The 19,884-nt window shown below is 43.4% G+C and overlaps 1 protein-coding gene across 7 annotated transcripts in view; it reads left to right on the top strand.

Moving 5' to 3' along the window:
• ARHGAP17 (Rho GTPase activating protein 17) overlaps positions 1-19,884 on the top strand; it is an 89,137-nt gene that overhangs the window by 25,287 nt on the left and 43,966 nt on the right. For all 7 annotated transcript variants that reach the window (XR_003793121.1, XM_029220431.1, XM_029220430.1 and 4 more), the window contains exons 2-4: positions 9,668-9,707; positions 13,388-13,492; positions 19,053-19,126. Coding sequence is in view for 6 of the 7 variants with exons in the window: in XM_029220431.1 (XP_029076264.1) it covers positions 13,418-13,492; positions 19,053-19,126 (149 nt within the window). In the remaining variant the exon portion in view is untranslated. The remainder of the gene's footprint in view (positions 1-9,667; positions 9,708-13,387; positions 13,493-19,052; positions 19,127-19,884) is intronic.

The raw sequence follows: 19,884 nt of genomic DNA, 5'->3' as shown, positions 1-19,884 counted from the left end.
CAAACTATAACCTGTGGACCAAATCCAGCTGCAGTAGGCTCAGAATGGTTTTTGCATTTTTAAATGGTTGAAAAGAAATCAAAAGAAGAATAATATTTCCTGGCATATGAAAATCATGTGAATTCGAATTTCAGTGTCCATAAATAAAGTTTATTGGAACCCACCCAGGTTCGTTCATTTTTATGTTGTCCCTGGCTGCTTTTGTGCTACATGGCAGAGCTGAGTGATCGCAGCAGGGACCATATGGCCTGCAAGCCTAAAATATTTATTATTTAGTCTTTCCAGAAAAAGTGTGTGATGCCTGACACAGACAATTGTATTTATTTACATCTTGTCCTGAAATATGTTTATAAGTAGGAATCAGGAAGAAAACAATCGTTATAATATGTGTTTGTGGGGGGGGGGACGTGGGTGGGTGGAAGCGGGTAGGTGGAACAGAAACATAATTTCTGACTTTTCTCTGTCACCAGCGTCACCAGCCCTGGGCTCTGCCTCCACGTTTGAACAATACTGGCCGAGCCAGCCACCCCCATTCATTTTAGCAGCTGCTTCTCAAACACGAGACAGAGAAAATACACCTCCAGACCAGCCTTACACACCAGTTCTCAAAGTGATTCTCAAAAGCCTGCTGGCCTGGTTTGCACCACATGCTGTGAGCATCACTGCTACAGACCCCCGGGTGGTCAAACTTTTCCTGTAAAGGAGCAGCTGGTATTTTGAGCTCTGCAGACCACACGGTCTCTGTTGTGACAATTCAACTTCTCTGCTGTAGTGAAAACAGCCATAGATAATACATCAACAAATCAGCCTGGCCGGGCCCTAAGAAAATTTGACTTGTGCACACTGAAACCTGAATTTCATATAATTTTTACATGTGACAAAATATTATTTATCTATTTGGATTTCTTTCAACCATTTAAAAATAAAACTCTCTTAGCTTGCTTGCTAAACAAAAATAGGCAGTGAACTGGATTTGACCAGCAGGCCATAGTTTACTGACCCCTGGTCATAGAGATGGTTTACTTTTTGTGTTTTTTTCATGAAAGAAAGATGAATTTTGGAAGACAACATCACGTTTTAATTGTAGTCATTGTGGATTTTACGGTGGAAGGCAAATCTGTATTTATATTGTTTGGCTGCTTTTCTGCCTTAGTGTTACTGAGTTTTTTCCTTGCTATCTCTTTTGAAATCTAGAAAATTCTTTTTTTCAAACCTTTCTCTGTCATAGTGACAGCCATTTACTTTGTCATTCGTTCATTCAGTGTATATTTACTAAGCGCCTACTGTGTGGCAGGCAGGGGCTAAGCTAGGTACTGGCGGAGGGGTGATGCTAAGGTAGACCTGGTCCCTGCCCCCAGGGAGCTCTGTTGAGCAGGGATGAGGTCAGTAATACTCAGTGCTTGGAAGACCACAGAGTGCATTGAAGATGTGGGCTTGAGCGTTTATTTCCCTGGCTCCCATGGTACATGCTTAAAACAGATGTCTGTGCCCCGGGAAGCAGAATGGCAGTTCACGATAGTGGAGTCTGGCATTGAGTGTCGTGATGGCAGAAACTCCTCCAGAAATCAGTCCACGGTTAGAGATGGAAATTATCAGGCCCAATTGGAAATTTTCCTTTGATCCTGTCTCCTCATTTGAGCATTTCTGGAAAAGGTGAACACATCACGACCCGCACAGCACTGCTGCTTTTAGGCTTTGGGAATTAGGAGGAAAAAATCTTACGCTTTACCAGAAAGTGATAAATAAATTAAAAATCCTGCCTGATGTAAGCCTTGCTTGAATGACTAGTGAAATTGCACAGCAACTTGCATAGGAAAAAACAACCCCCAGAGTAAAATGGCGAGTGGGAAGTGCCTTCCTGCTTTGTATTGTTTTTCCAGTTACAGACAGGAAACATCAAGTGTGTTTTCAAGCATGGAACACTGGACACAAAGAAAGCTCTGACAAAGCAGAAAAAAACCCATATGCAAAAAGTTTAGGTCTGTGTAGCAAAATGTTTGATTGAAAACAATCCAGTTTAGTAAGTATTGTTTTTATGATTGGATCACTTTGTCTTGATAAGTTCAATCTCAGTAAAACCAAGTTTCTCTGGCTTAGGTAAATGGCTTTTAAATGGGGACCTTGGCTGGTATCCTGAATGCTAATTGCCGAACTTTCCTTAGGTAAAAATTCCACATCTCTGGTAAAGATGAATGTTCCAAAACACTTCTGCATAGAAAGGGCTGAGCCTTGGATGAGTCACAGTGATGAGGGAAGTCAGGTCATTTGGACCGCATATTGGGGGAGGTGGGGACATTGATGGTTCCCTAAAATTAAGATGGGGATAACACAGGCCATTGGGGGAATTTTTGTGTGAAGGAGCTACCCCAATTTGTATATTACATTCCACAATCGTGATTTGTAACTTAAAAGTAATCTTTCATAGATATCCCATATTCATGGATTGGAAGAATTAGTATTGTTAAACTGTCCATACTACTCAATCTATAGATTCAGTATAGTCACATCAAAATTCCAATGGCATTTTTCACAGAAATAGAAAAAAGACTCCTCAAATTCATATGGGACCACAAAAGACCCCTAAATAGCTAAAGCAATACTGAGTAAGAACAAAGCTGAAGGCATCACACTTCCTGATTTCAAACTATATTATGAAGCTACAATAATCAAAGCAGTATGGCACTGGGATAAAAACAGACACATAGGCCAATGGAACAGAATAGAGAGCCCAGAAATAAACCCACACATATATGGTCAATTAACCTTCGACAAGGGCATCAGGAATACACAATAGGGAAAGGATAGTCTCTTTGAAATGGTGTTGGAAAAAATCGATATACATATGCAAAAGAATGAAACTGGACTCCTACCTTATACCGCTCACAAAAGTTAACTTGAAATGGATTAAAGACTTAAATATAAGACCTGAAACCATAAAGGTCCTAGAAGAAAATAGGGGAAAAACTCCTTGATATTGGTGTTGGCAATAGTTTCATATATGACACTCAAAGCACTGACAACAAAAGCAAAAAAACAAATGGGGCTATATCAAACTAAAAAGCTTCAGCACAGCTAAGGAAACAGTCTACAAAATGAAAAGGCGTCTATTGGAATGGCAGAAAACGTTTGCAAACCATATATCTAAACCATATATCCAAAAAATATATATATAATTCAATAGTAAACTCATATAATGCAATAGCAAAAAAACCAACTAACCTGATCAAAAAATGGTCAAAGGACCTAAATAGACATTTACCCAGTGAAAACACTTTTCCATATGGCCAACAGGTAATTGGAACCCTTCTGCATTGTTGGTGGTGTAAATTGGTACAGCCATTAAGGAAAACAGTATGGAGGTTCCTCAAAAAATAAAAATAGAACTACCGTATGATCCAGCAATCCCACTTCTGGGTATATATCCAAAGGAAGTGAAATCAGCATTTCAAAGAGATATCTGGGCTCCCATGGTCATTGTAGCACAGTCACAGTAGCTAAGATACAGAAACAACCTAAGTGTCTGTCAACGATGGATGGATAGATAAAGAAGTTGTATACACACACACACACACACACACACACACACACACACACACAGGAACATTATTCAGCCGTGAGAAAGAAGGAAATCAGGAAATCCTGCCATTTGCAACACATGGATGATGTTATGAAGGACATTATGCTAAGTGAAATAAACCAGACAGAGGAAGACAAATACTATATGATCTCACTTATATGTGAAATCTTAAAAAAAAAAAAAAAAAGTCAAACTCATGGAAACAGAGAGTAGAATGGTGGTTACCAGGGACTGGGGAATCAGGGAAATGGGGAGATGCTTGTCAAAGGGTACAAGCCTTCAGTTATAAGATGAATAAATTCTGGGGATCTAATGTACAGCATGGTGACTATAGTTAATAATACATACTTGACATCTGCTAAGAGAGTAGATCTTAAGCATTCTCACAACTATAACAAAAAAGGTAATGGATGTGTTCATTAACCTGATTGTGGTAGTCATGTCACAATGTCTATGTAAGTCAAATCATCACACTGTATACTTTAAATATATACAGTTTTTTTTGTTGGTTTTTTGGGTTTTTTTTTGCGGTACGCGGGCCTCTTACTGTTGTGGCCTCTCCCGTTGTGGAGCACAGGCTCCGGACGTGCAGGCTCAGCGGCCATGGCTCACGGGCCCAGCCGCTCCGCAGCATGTGGGATCTTCCCGGACCGGGGCACGAACCCATGTCCCCTGCATCGGCAGGCGGACTCTCAACCACTGTGCCACCAGGGAAGCCCAAATATATACAGTTTTATTTGTCAATTATACTTCAGTAAAGCTGGGGAGAAAATAATCTTTCTTGATATTTGTCTTTCTCTGTCTGACTTACTTCACTGAAATTATTTAAAATTGCCTATAATCAGGAAAGATTATTTTCCCCCCAGCTTTACTGATGTATAATTGACAAATAAAACTGTACCTCATTGCAGTTTTTATTTGCAGCTGAGCATAGTAGTGCCTATGGACTTTTTGATTTTTCCAAAGTTAATTCTTGCTTTCTTTTTATATTGGCTTTGTTTTCTTTGTGGCTGTCTCAGTGCTATGCTCATATAACTGACTCTCAAAAAAAACCCCTGATTTGTATTACTTGCATTTGTTTGCATTGTATTAGATTTTTTTTCATTTCATGTTACCAGTGTGAGGTCACTGAACAAGGAGCTGGGATGAGATGCACAGAGTTGGTTCTCCTGGACCACTGAGCTGTTACTGAGTCATACCTGCTAAGCACCCTCATTGGGATTTTATTTTATCTTATTAATTAATTAATTTTTAATTGAAGTATAGTTGGTTTACAGTGTTGTGTTAATTTCTGATTTATAGCAAAGTGATTCAGTTACACATACACATATATATATTCTTTTCCATTATGGTTTATTATAAGATATTGAATATAGTTTCCTGTGCTATACAGTAGGACCTTGTTGTGTATCTATTTTATATATAGTAGTTTGTCCCTGTTAATCCCAAACTCCTACTAATTTATTCCTTCTTCCCTCTTCCCCTGTGGTAACCATAAGTTTGTTTTCTATGTCTGTGAATCTGTTTCTGTTTTGTAAGTAAGTTCATTTGAATCATATTCTAGATTCCACATATAGGTGATATCATATGATACTTGTCCTTCTCTGTCTGACTTTCTTCACTTAGTATGGTAATCTCTAGGTCCATCCAGGTTGCTGCAAGTGACATTATTGTATTCTTTTGTATGGCTGACTAATATTCCATTGTTTATATATACCACATCTTCTTTATTCATTTGTTGATGGACACTTACGTTGCTTCCATGTCTTGCCTATTGTAAATCGTGCTGCAGTGAATATTGGGATACATATATCTTTTTGAATTATAATTTTGTCTGGAATATATGCGCAGGAGTGGGATTGCTGGATCATACGATAACTCTATTTTTAGTTTTTAAGGAACCTCCATACTGTTTTCCATAGTGGAAACTTACATTCCCACCAACAGTGTAGGAGGGGTTCCTTTTCTCCACACCCTCTCCAGCATTTGTTATTTGTAGACTTTTTAATGATAGCCATTCTGACCAGTGTGGTGGTACACATTGTAGTTTTGATTTGCATTTCTCTAACAGTTAGCAATGTTGAGCATCTTTTCATGTGCCCACTGGCCATCTGTACCACACTGGGATTTTGAAACTAAGTTTTCCTCTTCTATTTTAAAAATTTTGTTTCAAAAGAGGATATATTTGCTCTGAATCTATTCTTTTGAACTTGTGAATATTTTAATAGGCCTTGGTACTCTTCTCTGTGTATACTTGTACCTACAGAAGGAGATTTCAGAGTGCTGTCAGAGGTGCCCAGGGCCCTATCCAGACCTTTGGGTTCTGGCCAGTGAAGACAAGGTGAAAGTTACATAGTCCAGTGGTGGTACTTTGCTTGAGGAGTGGCAAGGCTGTTGATTGAGAGGGAGTAGTGGTGAAGCTATGGCAGTCTCATGCCAGGTCTGTCCCTGCTAGGCCAACTGTCAGACTTCTTTCTGAGGCTGCTTGCTTGAGCTTATAGTCAGCTGGGGCCCTGCTCCACTTCCCTAACTGGCGTGACTACCTGGGTTTGGTGCTTCAGCAGTGCCTGGCACCACGTGTGCCAAGCGAGGGCTGGGATGGCATATTGGCTTGCTGCTTGCAGAACTTGTTCATAGAGTTGAGAGTTGACCTCTTCTGGAAGATGGGACCTCGACCTCATCTCCAGGCTGGGCTCCTCTGGACCTGGGAGGTATTTGAGTCAGGTCAGAGTTCCAGTTTCCTGCAGAAACCAATGAGTGAGCCACTCCTGTAGGCATCTCCAAGTTAACTGGGGCACTGCTGTGGCGACCAGTATTGGAATTCTCTGTGCCAACGCCTGGGTTTAACTTGACGTGCCGTCACCCAAGTGTGGGCTGGGGGTGTGGGCCACCATACTTGTTGCGTCTCGTGCTGCTCTGAGCCTAGCAGTGTTTTGAGGTCATTCTAGGGGATCCCACCATTTTTGGGCCAAATGGCTTTTCCTTCTCTTGCGTTGGTTCATGGGCAAGATCATGCAGCCTTCCATGGTGCAGTGTATCTGATAAAAAGGCTTCAAATTTTCTGGTTCACTGATGCTCTTCCTTCCCCCCTCCTTCAATGATCAGAACTGAAACAGTTTTTTTCTTTTTCCTTTAAAAATTTCCTGGTTCGTTTCAATGGGAATTTGGTAGGGAATGTTAAATGACTTGGTTTAAATCACTATTTGAGCCAGAAGTCCAAAATGTCACTTTGTAGTGATTCTGGGTATAACATTGTATGGCAACAATGCTGCCTTTTTGGACTGTGGAGAAAAAGTCTTTGTAAAAAATGATCGTGATCTGGCAGCTGAGGCTCCAACAGCTCAGAATGCTCTGCCAGTTAGAATGGGCATCATCAGAAAATCTACAAACAACAAATGCTGGAGAGGGTGTGGAGAAAAGGGAACCCTCCTGCACTGTTGGTGGGAATGTAAATTGATACCGCCACTATGGAGAACAGTATGGAGGTTCCTTAAAAAACTAAAAATAGAACTAAAAACTAAAAGTAGATTGTTGGCTGCCACATGGATCTTCTAGAAAGGTCCTTGAAGTCCACAGGAGTTCTGAAGCATACATAAGGGAAAGTTGTGAAAATACTTTGGTTTTTTTTGTTTGTTTGTTTTGGTTTTTGCGGTACGCAGGCCTCTCACTGTTGTGGCCTCTCCTGTTGCGGAGCAAAGGCTCCGGACGCACAGGCTCAGCGGCCATGGCTCACGGGCCCAGCCGCTCCACGGCATGTGGGATCTTCCCGGACCGGGACATGAACCCGTGTCCCCTGCATCGGCAGGCGGACTCTCAACCACTGCGCCACCAGGGAAGCCCCACTTTGTTTCTTTTGAAAATAAAGATGAGATAGCTGAAGGAAGGAAGACCCAATTGTTGTTACTCATTGCATAACGTTTCTGGATTTGTGACTGACTTGTTTGCTGTGAAACTCAGAAATGGTCATTTGAAGAACTGAAGTTTAATTTTCTCTAGAGCAGTCTTTTCTCAAAGTGTGGTCTACAGGCCTCCTGCCATGGAATTCTGGGCAGGGAGGGGCTTGTTAAAAATGCAGGGTCTCACACACCTATGGTCAACTAGTCTATGACAAAAGAGGCAAGGATATACAATGGGAAAAGACAGACTCTTCAATAGGTGGTGTTGGGAAAACTGGGCAGCTGCATGTAAAAGAATGAAATTAGAACACTCCCTAACACCATACACAAAAATAAACTGAAAATGGATTAGAGACCTAAATGTAAGACCGCTCGCTATAAAACTCTTAGAGGAAAACGTAGGAAGAACACTCTTTGACATTAATCAAAGCAAGATCTTTTTTGATCCACCTCCTAGAGTAATGGAAATAAAAACAAAAATAAACAAGTGGGACCTAATAAAACTTAAAAGCTTTTGCACAGCAAAGGAAACCATAAACAAAATGAAAAGACAACCCTCAGAATAGGAGAAAATATTTGCGAACGAATCAACGGACAAAGGATTGATCTCCAAAATATATAAACAGCTCATGCAGCTCAATATTTAAAAAACAAACAACCCAATCCAAAAATGGGCAGAAGACCTAAACAGACATTTCTCCAAAGAAGACATACAGATGGCCAAGAAGCACATGAAAAGCTGCTCAACATCACTAATCATTAGAGAAATGCAAATCAAAACTACAATGAGGTATCACCTCACACCAGTCAGAATGGGCATCATCAGAAAATCTACGAACAAGAAATGCTGGAGAGGGTGTGGAGAAAGGGGAACCTTCTTGCACTGTTGGTGGGAATGTAAATTGATACAGCCACTATGGAGAACAGTATGGAGGTTCCTTAAAAAACTAAAAATAGAACTACCATGTGACCCAGCAATCCCACTACTGGGCATATACCCAGAGAAAACTATAATTCAAAAAGACACACGCACCCCAATGTTCACTGCAGCACTATTTACAATAGCCAGGTCATGGAAGCAACCTAAATGCCCATCAACAGACAAATGGATAAAGAAGATGTGGCACGTATATACGATGGAATATTGCTCAGCCATAAAAAGGAACGAAATTGGGTCATTTGTAGAGACGTGGATGGATCTAGAGACTGTCATACAGAATGAAGTCAGAAAGAGAAAAATATCATATATTAACGCATATATGTGGAATCTAGAAAAATGGTACAGATCAACTGGTTTGCAGGGCAGAAATAGAGATGCAGATGTAGAGAACAAACGTATGGACACCAAGGGGGAAAGCGGCGGGAGGTGGGGGTGGTGGTGTGATGAATTGGGAGATTGGGATTGGCATGTATATGTTGATGTGTATAAAATTGATGACTAATAAGAACCTGCTGTATAAAAAAATTAATAAAATTCCAAAAAAAATGCAGGGTCTCACTCCAGACCTATGGAATTAGAAACTCTTGAGATGAGACCAGGAAAATGGCATTTTAAGACAGCACATCCTCCCCCAACCCCCTGGTGGGTCTGTGCATGCCCAAGTTTGCGAACCACTGGTCTCAATCATTTGTTCTTGTTTTGGGGTGTTATTCTCTGCAAACTTTCATTTGTTTTTTTTTTTTAATAAATTTATTTATTTTTGGCTGTGTTGGGTCTTTGTTGCTGCACACAGCTTTCTCTAGTTGCGGAGAGCGGGGGCTACTCTTCACTGTGGTGTGCGGGTTTCTCTTGTTGCACAGCATGGGCTCTAGGGCACGTGGGCTTCAGTATTTGCAGCGCACAGGCTCAGTAGTTGTGGCTTGCAGGCTGTAGAGTGCAGGCTCAGTAGTTGTGGTACACGGGCTTAGTTGCTCTGTGGCATGTGGGATCTTCCCAGACCAGGGCTCAAACCTGTGTCTCCTGCATTGGCAGGTGGATTCTTAACCACTGTGCTACCAGGGAAGCCCCTCATTTGTTTTTTTTCTTTGGTTTTTTCTTAAGTTGCCCTCTGATATAAAAATTGGTAAAATTTGTCCCCTTGTGATCATTCATTTCTGTCTGTTTTGTTTTAAACTCCAGGACAATATTACTCGATTTCATGAGTTGCTTTTTATTTCTGAATGTCTGATTTTGAACTTTTCATTTTTCCCACAGAGCCGAGAAAACAGAAGTCCTCAGTGAAGATCTGTTACAGGTAACAAAAGAAAGACTTTTAAAAGTGCTCTGTTTAAACAACAACAGCAACAAAAACCCATAGGAAGAACTGAAGCTTATGGTTCTTTGCTTTTTTTGGGGTTTTGCCTGAAACAGAATTAGTGTGATTAGCATGGTTTTGAGCAGGAAAGAAAAGCAGTTGAGTTGTGTGGTGATCAAAAGGGGATCTGAAACTTGGGTGTCATGTTATGAAGTTCAGATGGAGCTAGTCCTGCGTTCAAGTGCCAGGTGTTGGGGTGAGCACGGGGGAGGAGCCTGGCTGGCCCGGCCGGTCCACTGGCACTGTGGCCTGGTCATGTGTCCTGGGCAGGCTGCTGCGCTGGCGACCTTGATGGGACAGGCTCTGCCAGCTGCGGCAGTGGCCCCACTGGTTCCAACCTAGATTTCAGGTTTTTTGCTCCCTTTTATGCTTCTTCCCTAAAACTGACCTAAGTTGGGTCCTGAAGGACTCAGAGTCTCAGAGACAGTGACCAGATCTCAGAACCCCCCAGGGGCCCTAGTGTGGCCTCACACCAATGGGCCAGACTTTCCTTTCCATAGGGAGGGGCGTTTCCTGCTGGGGACCTTAGCCAGGGCCACTCACGCCATTTCTCAACAGGTTTCCCTAACTTTGGGGCTGGGAGTTTCTCCCAGGAGGGCCTGGACCCTTTATACACATCACTTTAGCCAACCCCACTCCGTCCCCACCCACACCGAATACTTTGTGAAGGACAGGACCCCTTCTGCACCTTCTCCTTGCCTCTCATTTCCATCACCTGCCTCTGGTGCACTCCAGCGAGTCCCTGGAGACCAGAGATCTGCTCCCAGGTGGCTTTCTGTCTCTTCCCATGCAGAGAAGGAGCTGCATAATTTTAAAAAAAGCTATTTCTGCCCCACCGTGCCAAAACAGCCTTCTAAATTATGGCAGTCTTCTGCAGGTAGAAGATTTTAAGAGCACTTTTTTTTTTTCTACTTTTGAGGACTAGAAGTTTTTATCAAGGATTAGAAGGGTTTTTTCAAGAAAAGATTTATTAAGGAATCATAATCTTTAAAAAAAATTTTTATTAAGGCATAGTTGATGTACAATATTATAGTTTAAGAATCAGATTCTTAACAGTATTTCCTCACTGGTTTTTATCAGATATTTCAAATCCATTTTCAGAATTTTAGAAATATTGTTTGGTATGGTTACACTAGGTTTTCCTGTCAGCATTCTCCCACCTACATCCCACGTCAGTAATATACGTCATTCCATTTCATCCTTTAAGCCCTGCAAGGAGGCCAGAGGCCTGGCAGGCAGGTGGAGGATGGCAGAGATCGCACGGGACTCAGACAGTGACTGTCTGTGCTTGTCCCTTTGCCCAAACGTCCGCTGGGGCCTGAGGAGTTTGCTAGTTTCTAGGAGCTCCCTTTTTTTTAAAAATTTATTTTATTTAAGTATAGTTGATTTACAATGCTGTGTTAATTTCTGCTGTACAACAAAGTGATTCAGTTATACACATATGTACATTCTTTTTCATATTCTTTTCCATTATGGTTTGTCACAGGATATAGGAACTCCTTATTTTATAACACAGATACTCCACGTCTGCGGCAATTGTTTTCCTGCTCTGATTTCTGTTTTTTTTTTTTTAACCGTAAAGAAGGCGTGTAATGGTTCAAAGTGCTGAGTGCTGGGTCTGGTGACCAGCCACCTGGATTCCCATCCCAGGTCTGCCCCTGACTAGCTCGGTGGCCTCGGGAATTCACTTAACCTCCCTCTGCCTCAGTTTCCACTTCTCTAAAAGGAGGGTAATCACTGTATCACCGCATGGGTTTGTTAGGAGGGATTCATGGGTTAAACATGGTTAGCACTGGGAGTGGGGCCTGTCACGTAGTGAGGGCTAAATATTATATTAGTGATTTGTTGGTATGATTACCACTGTCACAAGCCACAGAGCTTTTTTTTTTTTTTTTTTCGGTACGCGGGCCCCTCACCGCTGTGGCCTCTCCCGTGCAGGCTCAGCGGCCGTGGCCCACGGGCCCAGCTGCTCCGTGGCATGTGGGATCCTCCCGGACCGGGGCACAAACCCACATCCCCTGCATCGGCAGGCGGACTCTCAACCACTGCGCCACCAGGGAAGCCCCCACAGAGATTACTTTGTTTCTGATGTGAGACTTCCCTTAATTTGCTCTTTCTCCTGCCTCTTTTCTTAGATCTCTGGTAGAGCAGTTCAAGAGGCTGCCTTTTTATCTTGTTTGTATGGAGTTTACCCAGGAGGCTGTGAATCCCAGGAGGGTGGGAACCACAATTTACTTACTGTTGTTTTTCTAATACCTTGTACAGGGTATATACAATATATATACTTGTTCTTTCAACAAATATTACCTTCCATTTGGGCCAGGCAGTGATCTAGGCACTTGGGATAAATCTGTGAACAAAACAGACCAAGGCCCTATCCCTTTGGACTTTACATTCTAGTGGAAATTGGAATCAAGTGAAATGGAGTTTTGGGGGTTTTCTCCCCTCCCCCCCCCTTTTGTGGCAAATGAAGAATGTGTATTAGTTTTCCAATGTCTTAGAATCAGGTCATTATAAGATTTGGGGCAAGTAATGTGGCATCTGGCCCTAAATAAATGTGGCTGCAGATCGGGGTCCTGGGATGGGGCCTTGGTTGGATCTGAAGAAGGGCTGCTTGAGAAAGAGGCACAAAACCATCTCATTGGGTAAAATGTTTTGGGGTAAAAATGTATTCTGCTTTGAACTTGTTGATTTTTCTTTAAAATAGAAAGCATCCCTAAGGGCCTGCCCTCATTCTTAATGAGTCATCAGAATACACATTTTTGGCATTCCTTCCTGTAAAAAGCAGCTCTCTTTGCCATAAACAGCCATATCCCAGCAATAATATTTTGGGAAGCTAATCGTGATGTGTGGGCCCCCTAAGTCAGTGTTTCTTACTGCTGGCTGTCCATTCTGCTTTAGAGGTTTATTATTAAAAAAAAAAAAAAACCACCCCAAGCCCAATAAGGAATAATTTTGAAAACATTGATCTTGAGTTTTAGTTGTGGAACATTTTTTTTGATTCTCTGTCTGTTGTACCGTGTGTGGAAGGCTCCATTGCCATGTGCAGGAGAGAGCTGAATGTCCCTGTGGCTTTCCCACTTGGCCTTGGGCCTGAGGCTGGGCTTAGGCTGTTCATTTGCAGTTCTGCTGGTTGGACCTGGGACTTTGCTGGTGCTGTAGTGTGTGAGTTTGTCACCACTTATCTGATAGCAAGTTCTAGTCAGGGCTCTCCCCTACCCCTGGACATAAATTCAGCCTTTAAGGGATCTGAAAACTCAGTGTTTCTCAACTAGGGGTGATTTTGCCCTCTGGGGGGATATTTCACAATGTTTGGGGGCAGTCTTGGTTGTCACGAAGAGGGGAGTTGGGTGCTACTGGCATCTAGTGGGTGGAGACCAGAAATGATGGTAAACCTACTGTTAATGCACGGGACAGCTGCCCACAACCCAGAATTCTCCAGCCCACTTATCAATAGTGAGAAACCCTGGTGTAGCTGCGTGGGAACCATTTCCATTTACATCCAAGTGAAAAATTCAACGGCAAGATGCTTTTTCCTGCCTACATGCAAACACCGCAGGAGGAAGAGGCTGAGTTGGTCTTGAGCCTTGCCAACGGCTCGTCTGTCTTTGTGTTGTCAGATCGAGCGGCGCTTGGACACAGTGCGCTCCATGTGTCACCATTCCCACAAGCGCCTGGTGGCCTGCTTCCAGGGGCAGCACGGCACCGATGCCGAGAGGAGACACGTGAGTACTGGGTGGGACTTGGAGCCGTGGTTCTCGCCTCGTCTCTGAGAGGCTCTTCTCCCTCTATCAGTCGATTTTTCCCAAGCAGCATCAGCAGATTTGCCTGCAGACCTGTACCTTGTATCGCCATTCACGCTCACGACACCGGCCTTATCATAGCATTCTTTTGTGCTTAAGACATCCCTGAGCTGAAAGCCATATTCACACTGAATTCTCTCCAGTTGCTTTTAGAGATTTGTCATCATAAGAGAATGGACACATCAGTTAGGAATCCTCTGATGGCAGAAAGCTGCAAGCCTCTCTTAAATTGACTGAGAAAGTAGAATTTATTGGCTTACTAACTGAAAAGTCCAGTAGTCAGGACGGACTCCAGGGAAGGCTTGGGCTAGGCTTTCGGTGATGTAACCAGGACCCCAGTTTCTTTCCTTCTCTCCTTCTCTCCCCTCGGCCTTCTTCAGTGTCTGCCTTATCCCTCATGGTTGCAAGCTGGCTACCAGCAGCTCCCATGGGCTACCTACTTCCTTGTGCATGTCCAGCAGGAATAGAGAGCGTCTCTTCCAGTAGTTTTTCTTAATGGAGTGAGAAGACTTCTTTTTTCCATACTTTTGGCAGGTAGAAATCCCTTCCCATTGCATTGATCTGCGTTGAGTCACATTCTCCATTACTGAACAAACCCCTCCCACAACCCCCAACCAGGACCTGCTGGTTGGCATAAGCTAATCACAGCTCACCCCAGAGCATGGGCTATGGTCCTACCTCCAGCTCATAGGCTCCATTGAGACCAGGATAGGTCCTTAGGAGGACTCAGGAAGGATGGGCTCTAGGAAACAATCAAATGTCTACTCCAGGGTACGTTCAGAGCGTCCAGGTCCCCGTGTCCCACCAGCAGAGCACAGCAGCTTTGTTTGTCAGGCAGTTCCGCCCTTAGTTTTATGAGTTCCCAGCTTACGAGCATACCCTGACCCCCATATAACATTATGGTGGGAGTTTCCATGGCACACAGGGAAGCTATGATTTCCCATATATATATTTTCTTAAATTTCTTAAATTTCTTTATTTTTGGCTGCGTTGGGTCTTCGTTGCTGCACGCAGGCTTTCTCTAGTTGCGGTGAGCAGGGGCTACTCTTCGTTGCGGTGCATGGGCGTCTCATTGCAGTGGCTTCACTTGTTGCGGAGCACGGGCTCTAGGCACGTGGGCTTCAGTAGTTGTGGCACACGGGCTCAGTAGTTGTGGCTCACGGACTCTAGAGCGCGGGCTCAGTAGTTGTGGCACACAGGTTTAGTTGCTCCGCGGCATGTGGGATCTTCCCGGACCAGGGCTTGAACCCATGTCCTCTGCATTGGCAGGCAGATTCTTAACCACTGCGCCACCAGGGAAGCCCATCCCATATTGTTTTATTTGCCACTAGATGTCTCAAAAGGAGGAGCTGGTGTGCAGACGATCTGTGTCACCCTCCTTTTATATTTCCTACACACATTTCTGGCCAACTTGACAACAGGGTTGCTCCTCTCTTGCACAACACATAGTTTCCGCAGTGGTGTATATCAAAGGAGCAGAAGTTTGCATGCACCTCCGATTCCAGGAATGCTTGCTGCAGTTCCCATCCATCAGAACCAGGCCCAATCCACTGGTCCTGCCCCCTCTGCCCCTTTGCATTCTCTTGCCATGGCTTCTGCACTGCCTGCCCTTTTAATATTGTTTCCTAAGCTTCTGCCCTTCATCTCCTTATTCTCGCCATCACATTCCTTGGGCCGCCTCCTCTCTTCTCATGGCGCCTAACTAATGTGTTTATTCAGACACTTGTAAACCATTTTCAACGAAGCAAAGAACTTCCTCCCGTAGTTGTCTATTTTAGCACGCATAACCAGTTCTTCTGTGTTGACTCTTGGATTCTATCCACCCTAGTATGCAAGTTAGGTTATCTTTTCTTATGAGTGAAGGGCATGTGTTTGTTTTGTTTTTTAATATATTTATATATTTATTTATTTGGCTGTGTTGGGTCTTGGTTGCTGCACGGGGGCACTCTCTAGTTGCAGAGAGCGGGGGCAACTCTTCATTGTGGTGCGTGGGCTTATTGTGGTGGCTTCTCTTGTTGCGGAGCATGGGCTCTAGGCACGCGGGCTTCAGTAGTTGTGGCATGCAGGCTCAGTAGTTGTGGCTCATGGGCTGTAGAGTGCAGGCTCAGTAGTTGTGGCTCACGGGCTTAGTTGCTCTGCACCATGTGGGATCTTCCCGGACCAGGGCTCGAACCCGTGTCCCCTACATTGGCAGGCAGATTCTTAAGCACTGAGCCACCAGGGAAACCCTCCCTTTTGTCTTATCCTCAACTTCCCATAGCTGCTTGATTAGCGAGTCCTGTGATTCTCTTTGTGACTGTTTCTTGAATTTCTCACCTCTGCTCCATCTTTACCACCTTCACCTTAATGCAAGACCTGATTACCTCTCATTATCTGGACTGTTGCAGTCACCTCTTGAGCTACATTTCCTGCCTCTGATTTCCTTTTTTTCCAGCCTTTCTTCAACCTGATCACCAGAGATGGTTTCCTGAAATACAAATTGATCTTGTCATCCTTCTGCCTAAAAAAAAAAAAATCTTAAGCTTAGTTGTTCTCAACAGGGACCAGAATTACACTCCTGGGGATATTTGGAAATGTGTGGAGACTTTTTTGGTTGCCATAAGGTCTGGGGGACACTACTGGCATTTGGAGGGTGGGGACCAAGATGGCTGGAGGGATAGTTCCACATAAGGAAGCATCCCATAATACCACTGATGCTCTGGCAGGGACGATGGCTAGTTCCCATTGCCTGGGTTAAAATCGAACCCTTTTTTTTGTTTGTTTTTTTTTAATTGAAATATAGTGGACTAATATTATATTAGTTTCAGGTGTACAACATCATGATTCAGTATTTTTATAGATTACACTCCATTTAAAGTTATTGTAAAGTATTGGCCATATTCTCTGTGCTGTACAAAATATCCTAAAGTCCAAGCGCTTTAGATGACTTCAGCCCTTCATAATCTCATCACATTTCCCTTATCAGTCTCAGTATCTCCCGCTTCCTCCCATTCATGCTGTAGGCCATTGTCATTCACACAGATTGTCTTGTTGTTCCTTTGGTCTGCTTTGAAACACAGCCCAGGTGTCACATAAATTCATTAAAAACAAACAAATTAAGTATTTATCAAACACCTACTATGTACAGGTGCTGGAGCTATAAAATGAATTAGATGTAGTGTCTCCCTGAAAAAGTGCTCATAGCCTGGTGGGGGAGGCTTCCTCCACAAATGGATAATTATAAAAACAACATACTAAACAAAATATGCACAGGGTATTATGGGAGGACCAAGAATGGGCACCAGAGGAGGAGAGGGGTAGTCAAGGGAGGCTTCCTGGTGAAGGTGGTGGCCTAGCTGTAAAGGAGGAAAATGAGTGGCAGGTGATGGGCCTATTCCAGGCAACAGGGGCAAAGGTGCCTCTCCCTCATTTCTAAAACCCAATGCCTTAGGCTTCCTTTTCCAGCCTCGAACCAAAGTGCCCAAGACAGGGCTCAGAGGTTGTCTACGCTCTGCACGTGGGACGAAGAGTCGCCATGGAATAGATGATAGGTGACCACGAGAGGTCGGCAGTCTCTCGCGCTCTAGAAAGTACAGGAGGAGCCTTGCAAAGGCCCCACCAGAAGCTCCCATGCGTGTGAAGAGGCAAGAATTGGAGGGAAGAGAGACAGGGCAGGTGGCCTTCTCAGCCCAAACTGTTGACATGGCATAGCTTATGTCGTGGTTCATATTAGACCTGGAATTGTTTCTTTTCGTGCAGCTGGCATGCCTTTTATAAATTAGGAAGCCCTCAGCCCTCTCCGTGGAGGAGTTTGATGTTGGTAGACAGCATGTTCATTAATCAGCTCAAATGTTAAATGAGCAGAATGTCCTTATTTCTGTACATCGGGAACCAGGATTGTTGATGCTTTGGAGTCAGGGCATGGAAACCACAGGTTAGTTACAACTGGGCACTTGAATGATACTTGTCAAAGTAAACTTCTCTCTTTATGATTTTTTTTTGCCATAGAGCTCCAGAGTTGCACAAAGTATATTTCTCTTGATTACTGCACTTATCCTACATTAAATTCCCTTAGAAAGGCAGCATAAGTAAAAGGTATGAATTATCCTCTATTTTGATCAAAGCATACTGCCCATTTTCTCATATCTTCCTGGTCTATTAATGTGGAAGCTGGGAACGTCTCCTTGTGGGGCAGATGAAGCCTGTTATTTATTTATTTGAACATAACCTGAGGGGGAGGAGAGATGGGTAAATATATTTGTTCATTATTTATTTTTAAGTTTCTGTGTACCATTTTGAATGGGCTGTCCAGCTACATGGTCAAAATCCATAATATGCAAAAGAACGTAACATGAGGTCTCTCCCAGCCCTGTTCCCCGGGCACCCAGTTCCCCTCTCCAGGACCACCAGTAGTAGCAGTTTCTTGTACAGCCTTCCAGAGATATTTTAGAAGTGTAACAGATGGAGCCCTTTGAAGGCAGGAAAGGCAGGTGACATGCCCGAGGTCAAGGCAGAGCAATGCCACGGCAAGGTGGACCCCAGGTCTTTGACATCAGTTCCCTTTCTACTGGGAAGGCAAAATTACATGGGGTACCGCAGCAATGAAAGCATTTTTTGTTAGCAGATCATGGTGTTATAACCAACCCACATGCTACTTTCCAGGCCTCTTCTGCCTATATTCTGAGATAAGCCATTAGCTAGTCACGGACAGACTCTGAACCGGGGCTCGGGCTTTTAGCACCGAGGTCTAGCTCTGCACTCTCACCGGGGCGCCTGGCCAGGCCATGTAATCCCCCTGGGCTTCACATTCCCCAGCTGCACAATTAGAACATTAATCGGATGATCCTGACGGCCATTTCCAGCTGAAAAACAAATCTCTGGTAGGAAAATGAGCAACTTGGTGCCTAAAAAATTTTTTTAAATTTTTTGGATATTTAGCTAGATATTTTCAGATCTTTAACTAAATCTAAATCTTTATGATTCCAGCCAATTTAAGAGCCAGTTTAAGAATGAGTATTCTAGCAAAAGTTTTTAAAATTGAGCACTTCATTGCATTTATTTGTCATGATAATCAGAGGGCACGGTGTATGTCTTATGTCCCCAGCGCCTGGGTCATAGTATGCTCTTGATTATAGTAATTATAGTAATAGCAACGACAACAGTAATAATAGCAGCTAACATTTACTGAGTACTTATCATGTACTCAGTAAATGTTACGTGAATCATTTACTTGGGGTACTTGACCTTGAATATCTCCTTTAGTCAACGGACAGCCCTAGGACCCTTGCACTGTTATCCCTAATTTCCAGGCATGAGGAAACTGACACAGAGCTTAAGTCACACAACTCATACCTTTGAGACCAGAACCTGAACCCAGACAGGATATCTCTTACCTGTGCAGTTTACCTGGAGGAGAAACCAGTGACTGAAGATCTGAAGCAGGTAATTGAGAATGGGTGTCAATTATAATGAAAAAAAAAATGCATTGTCTTCTGCCTTCCAGAAAAAACTCCCTGTGACAGCTCTCGCTCAGAATATGCAAGAAGCATCAACTCAGCTAGAAGACTCTCTCCTGGGGTAAGAGTTGGGCTATTTCAGAAAGAGAGCCATGCACCCTGTGGGTTGGTAGAGGTGGATGGCTGGGTGGTGTACATGGCAGCCACATGTGTGACCAGAGGCTGAGGCCCCATGGGAGGCCACTGGGATGCTAGAGAATCTTCCTTTTAGTAGAAGCAAGGATAGATCATACAAAGGGCCAATAACAAAAGTAATTGATAAGGTCAATTATTTAATCTGCTGAGCTTGGATATAAAGAACTCAGTCCCTTCTGTGGTCCAGGTGTTGACTCAGATTTATAAGCCCTGACCAGTCCCATTTAGTCCTTAAAAGTCACTTCTTTTAAAGATGATCACTGTAATGTCAGTGGAGGTTGTCTCAAAATAGTGCCTTTTCTGAATTATGTGGATTTTTTTTTTTTACAATGAGCATGTATTACATAAATAAGTTTAAAATCTAATAATAAAGCTATTTTCATTGTAAGAGGGAAGGTTGACCTTTCTTTCTACTTGCTTCTCTACAAGGCCAGTGTCCTTTGATCCTGTCTGCTCTCTCCTGCTGTAACATGTGCCCTCCTTTCCCAGCTGGATATGGCCTTTGGACTTTTCAGCCCATTTCCCAGGGTCTGCCACGCTCCACGACCTACAATGCTCTGTCGTTCTTTGAAGGACACTGCCTAGGCCGGACTTACTAGCAGACAGAAAACAGTATAGTATAATAAACGTTACATATGATTTAAGAGATTTTCAGGGTACTTTTGAGAATACTTGCTTTTCACC

This window comes from Monodon monoceros, unplaced genomic scaffold, assembly GCF_005190385.1.
Source record: "Monodon monoceros isolate NGI ecotype Baffin Bay Population unplaced genomic scaffold, NGI_Narwhal_1 Super_Scaffold_13, whole genome shotgun sequence".
In the NCBI taxonomy this organism is placed as follows: Eukaryota; Metazoa; Chordata; class Mammalia; order Artiodactyla; family Monodontidae; genus Monodon; species Monodon monoceros.
The sequence above is the reverse complement of the archived record's forward strand: the minus strand, read 5'-3'. Positions and strand labels throughout refer to the sequence as shown.